Source organism: Alnus glutinosa, chromosome 5, assembly GCF_958979055.1.
Source record: "Alnus glutinosa chromosome 5, dhAlnGlut1.1, whole genome shotgun sequence".
In the NCBI taxonomy this organism is placed as follows: domain Eukaryota; kingdom Viridiplantae; phylum Streptophyta; class Magnoliopsida; order Fagales; family Betulaceae; genus Alnus; species Alnus glutinosa.
In genome coordinates this window covers 9,165,393-9,171,122 of record NC_084890.1, presented here as the reverse complement: position 1 = coordinate 9,171,122, position 5,730 = coordinate 9,165,393, and the positions used below count along the sequence as shown (strand labels likewise).

The 5,730-nt window shown below is 40.7% G+C and overlaps 1 protein-coding gene across 1 annotated transcript; it reads right to left on the bottom strand.

Annotated features, from left to right (window-relative positions):
• Positions 1 to 206: 206 nt before the first annotated feature.
• LOC133867841 (receptor-like protein kinase FERONIA) lies at positions 207 to 2,984 on the bottom strand. Its single transcript, XM_062304603.1, has one exon. It carries the CDS (start codon positions 2,966 to 2,968, stop codon positions 404 to 406), a length of 2,565 nt encoding a protein of 854 aa, XP_062160587.1. The 5' UTR covers positions 2,969 to 2,984; the 3' UTR covers positions 207 to 403.
• Between the last annotated feature and the right edge of the window lie 2,746 nt (positions 2,985 to 5,730).

Below are 5,730 nucleotides of genomic sequence, written 5' to 3'. Positions count from 1 at the left end.
AGTGTCGTACACGTGTCAAAATGCACGTGGCAATTTGACAAAATTTTTGTAGTGGATTTTGACGATGAGAGGCAGATTACCCTTTCAACTTTACACCTTAAAGTGTCTCCCAATAGTTAGAGGTGCATGTTAATGTCTAAAATAGGCTTCCTAGCCATCAAGAAAAATTTTAGAGGTATTTCTATCTCATAATAACTCATACTCCAAAAAGACACTATAAGGGATTCTATCATTTATAATTAGAATTAGACATTCAAAAGAATAGATTTCCTTCATGTTCGACGTTTTCATACAATAGTTGCTCCACTTGCCATATAAAAATGCCTTTGCTTTCAAACCCAATCCTCGTCGTCCTCAATGCGACTCCAACAAGACATCCTAAAAATTCAGCTACCATCTTTTCTCACCGACCTTGAAGATTCATGATCTCAGAAAAATCTTGTCCACAGATCGTACTACTACTACACATGTCATTGAGCAAGAGAGCTTCCCCCTTGAGCCTGGCATCTTTGTCCATACTCTCCTCCAGCTTCAATGCGAGCTCAAGGTCCCGCACCACATCATTCATCGATGGCCGGTTGATTCCGTTGTCATGCAAACAACTCACCGCGATCTTAGCAAATGTCTTCAGACACTCGTCTGCTATTTCACCATTCAATGATGGATCAACGATCTGATCAACCTCTCCATTGCGATAGCATTCCGAAGCCCACTCCGCTAGGACCACCACTTGCGTCGTCTCTGCAGTTCGGATTATGGGTGGCCTCGCAAACAATACTTCGCACAAAACTACACCGAAAGAGTACACGTCAGACTTCTGAGACAACTGTTGACGCCGGTAATACTCCGGGTCTAAATACCCAAAAGTACCCTTGACCACTGTGCTGACGTGGGCTTCGGGCTTTCCAATTTTGGATAATCCGAAATCAGACACCTTTGCCACCCATTTCTCATCCAATAAGATATTTGTCGTTTTCACATCACGATGAATAATTGTGTGGTTCGCGCCGGTATGAAGGTAGTTCAACCCGCGTGCTGCACCAATACAGATCTCCAGTCGTTGCCTCCAGCGAAGAGGAGGATTATCGGTGGTGGTGTTGTAGAGATGATCACGAAGAGTCCCGCGGGCCATAAAATCATAGACGAGTATCATCTCATCACCGTCGTTACAATATCCGATCAGAGAAACTAGATGGCGGTGGCGAAGCTGGGAGAGCATCTCGATCTCTGTCTCGAACTCGTGGGCCCCTTGTTGAGAACCGGGTGTCAGCCGCTTGATCGCAACTGGGTTGGCCCTACCGTCAATGTTGATGTACCCTTTGTACACCTTACCAAACCCCCCAACACCAATTATGAGAGCTTCGTCAAAGTTGTTGCTAGCTTCTTTAATCTTAGCCAATGAAAAGTGACGACACTGATCAGACGGCAGAGATGACCTACGGGTCTTGGTCTTTGTTGACTTGTTCGTAGAGCTGGACTCCTTCACTCTCTTGCGCCGCCGGAAAATCAAGAATCCGAGAATGGATAGCACAAAAAAGCCGACAACTCCACCAACAACGGCGGCACCTATTATTGTAGTGCTATTCTTGGACTTCGTCGGTGGTGTTGGAGGGGTCAACGGAACTGGGTTGGAACTGGGTATGACATTATAAAGGGAGTTTACTTTAAAGATTTCGATACCGTTCAAGATTGCATCACTGTAACGAGTCTTCCAGTCTTGTGGATTTGCTTCTAATGCCAGATTGAGGGTCGTTTTCTTCTCGCCTTCTTTGTAAGGCATGAAAACGGTGTAGTCTTTATACACTGGAACACCATTTCCACCACTCCATTTTATCACGTCGGCTGCTTCCTCTGCGGTTTTATTTGCTATGAAAATTAAGAACACTCTGTCGCTTACGTGAGTAATCTCTGGTTGAAACTCACAGAAGTGTAGCCTAACTTTATAAATAAACCCAGAATCTACTGGGAATTCCCAGGTGAGATTGTAGCTCTTGTTGATAGTTTTGCTGATCCCCATAGTCCGGGCAGTCTGATAGACTTCTTTTGGTGCAGTGTACGCAGCTATCTTGGTAAAATTTAGTTCAATAGTAGAGTTAGAAAGTAGAACATATTGTTTATATTCTGAAAAGTATTCGTCGTCCTGACCCCACTCCCGGAACATGCCAGTGTCTTGAGAGGGTGAGATGGAGCGGCCTCCAACATTGACTCTGTATACCATCTCCACAGCAGTGTTGTCATCGATGTTGTTGATGATCACGTTCTGCTCGTCACTCGAAGAAAAACTTTTGTTGGCATACTGATAGAGATTTGGAGGCATCGACAAGATTTCAATTCCGTTGACAAAAGCGTGTGAATCAGAAACGCTCGGAGTGAAGGTTATGTTCAACATCTGATCTCCCTCGATGCTGATAAAGTATTCTCTCAGAAAGGTATCCGTCTTAAGTGAAGGGCTGAAATCGTTAAGAAGAGTAAAACCTCCCGCATTGACAGAGAATCGGGCTTTAGAGCTATCAAATTTGGGGTACGAAGCCGGGTTGAAGTATAGTCGAATGAATTTTTGGCTGGCAGTGACTGGGAACATGTAGGTGAATGCGGAGAGAGAGACCCGGGCAGTGGCATAGGGTGTTTGGACAAGAGAGCGGGAGCGTTGAACTGAGCTGGCGCCAAAAGATGTCTGGTTTTGAGAGTGTTCAATGGGGGAGAATTCTGAATACACGTCTCCAATCCAGATTCGCCCGTCTAGAGAAGCTGAATTGCCCGACGAACCACAGGTTACGAGAATCATCTCGACCGGTGTGTAAGGAGACGGCGAGCCACCGGCAACGGTGCTACTCAGGTGGTATAGCAAGAAGGCTAGGTAGAGAGGTGTAGAACGTGGTAAGAGGGTGGTCCAGAGACGCGTTTTGCTTCGGTTCCACATCGTAGCAGACAGAGAAGGAGAATAGTGTAAGACGGCGGATGCATTCATAAGCAAGCAGGGGCCACGGCCCCTCCAGTAGCCCCTGCTGGAGTAAAAACAAAAAAAAAAATCTTATTAAATTTTCAGTGGTAGAGCTAATGGCCCTACGCCTTATCTCTTCACTAAAGCGAATAGCCCACCTGGCCCATCAATTTTTTTTTTCTTTCTTTCTTTTCTTCTTGCAAGTCTTTAAGACAAAACAAAAAAAGTTACCGAAACAAACTTTACGTTTAATACAAAATCGTAGGACCAAAAAAAAAAAAAAAAAGGTTCACAATAGGTTCAGGCTAATACCAGTCTACTAGTGTCAAGGAAAGACAGAAAAATTAAAGACATGACATCTTATTGATAGATTAATTTGTCTTGTTTTGACTCTTTTAATGTTTACAGTGGTTACCGAACGAGTCTTTTCAGTTATAAAAGTTATTAAAACAAAACTTCGCAACAAAATAAAGGATAAATTTTTTGCAAATAGTTTAATTGTCTATATTAAAAGGAAAATTGCGGAGAGTTTCAATTTAAATTTGAAACTTGATGATTTTATTTCTCTAAAATGATGTAAACTAAATTTTTAAACACTTTATATTTCTGTCTTTTTGTACTAATACTAACATGTTTCATTGCTAATATATTAATTTTCGTATATATTTATAAACTTTTATAATATACTTTTGAGATACATATTTTATGATAAATTACTTAATTTTATTTTAAATTGTATTTATAATTTTTTTTTTGTCCCTCGCTATTACAATTATCCAGCTCTGGCACTGTTTACACCGGTCGTAAGGGTTTTTATTTTTTTTAAAAAAAATTCTTCATAGTGTGTCCAAGTGACCCCCCTCACTTTCCTGGGAACTCACATGGTTACACATTGGAAAATGCTGTTTACCCCATTTAGGTATTGGTTTGTTATATTCCTGGGGCTATTAAAGGAGCATCTATAAAGTTGTTAGATGTTAATGAAGTCGCAATTATCATATTGATTTTGGGGAGCCACAGCATCCCAAATTTGGATGATAATTGCATCAAGATTACACACACGTAATTATCATTATGATTTTGGGGAGCCACAGCATCCCGATTTTAATGATAATTACATCAGGATTACACATATGAACATCATAAAGAATTTTGTTAGATGTTCATAAACTGCAGATTGATTATTATGATTTTGGGAGAGCCACAGCATCTCGATTTTATAATAATTGCATAAAGATCGTACACGTGAACTTCATGATAGAAATAATCAACATATTATTTAATCTAACATGCGCAGCGGAAAACGAATAAAACAGGATTCAGGCTTACCTCTAGCCATATTTGCTCAAGCGTCTCCACAATCCATCTGAAGAACAAGAAAATGTTATTTGAGGGATCTTCTAACCTATGCCTATGACTGTATTGCCGTACTGATGGTGTACACAGGCTGTTTATTTATAGGCTAGGTCAGGACCCTCAAATATGGTAAGTACCGTATTATTCCTCCCATCAAGGAAACAATATTATTAATTGATTTTAAATCAATTAATCGATTCCATTACGGTAATTTAATTAATTAAATTACCTAACCGTAATACCGTATATACTATTCATTTATTAAATTATTAATAAATGCTTCCTTATGTGACATATAGGCCATATATGGAGATAAAATCTTACAACCCTAGCCAGATCCTTGTATTTATAACACACGGCGCTGCCTTAGAACAATCCCTACGTGTAGGGGTGGGCGTGGCCCGGATTGGGCCGGATTTGCATGTTTTTCACAACCCGCCCCACAGTGAACGGGTTTGAAAATCGAGATCCGCAACCCTCATAGTGAATGGTCAACCCGATGGGCCTTGGGTAGTGCGGATCGGGACGGGTTCATGCGGGTTCGGGTATTCCTCTTCTTTTCTTTTTTTTTTTGCCCAAAACCAAAAAAATAATTTCCAATCTTGCTAACCCAGTTCAAAATTTGAAAATCTCAATTGAATCAACCTCACTAGCAAACAAGAACAAGAAGAAAGAACCAAAATTACCAACAAACCCAACTGTAAATAACTTTTTTATTATTTTTTGTGATTGTAGATTGAATGGGTGTGTGTATGTGAGAATGTAGAGATTGAAGTGTATATGAGAATGGAATAAGAATAGAGATGAAATGGATAGTGCAAAATTGTATTGAATGAAATCAAAGGTACATAACCTAGGCAATTCGTGACTCTAGTAGTGACTTTTATATTTTTTTTAGAGAAAATTTGATGAAATCAAAGGCACGCTACTCCTATTCGTGACTCTTATAATTTTTTTGGAGAAAATTTGATGAAATCAAAGGCACACCCCTTTTCATGACTCTTATAATTTTTTTTGGGAAAATTTGATGGTACGAATATAAAGGGATTGCGGGGCGGGGCGGGTGTGCGGGTGGGAAAAAATTTAATACCGCAACCCGCCCCATAAATCACGGGTTGGCATATTTAGGATCCGCACTTTTTTAGAAATGTCTTATATTCGTTATTGACGGGGCGGGTTGGTGCGGGGCGGGGCGGGTTCGCGGGTAAGGGCAAGTTTTGCACACCCCTACCTACGTGGCGCAATTTTAATTTTTTTAATTTTTAAGTTTTTAATCTCAAAACGCATTTGTAGAAGAAAAAAATAAGGCCCCATAAATAGGAAACCCCACTTTTATCGAGGATACCGATTTCAGTGAAGATTGTCGAGCGATTCGAGAGGGCACGGATCTGCGCAAGTTGTGGAAGACCGAATCCCGGATTCTGGCAATCGGG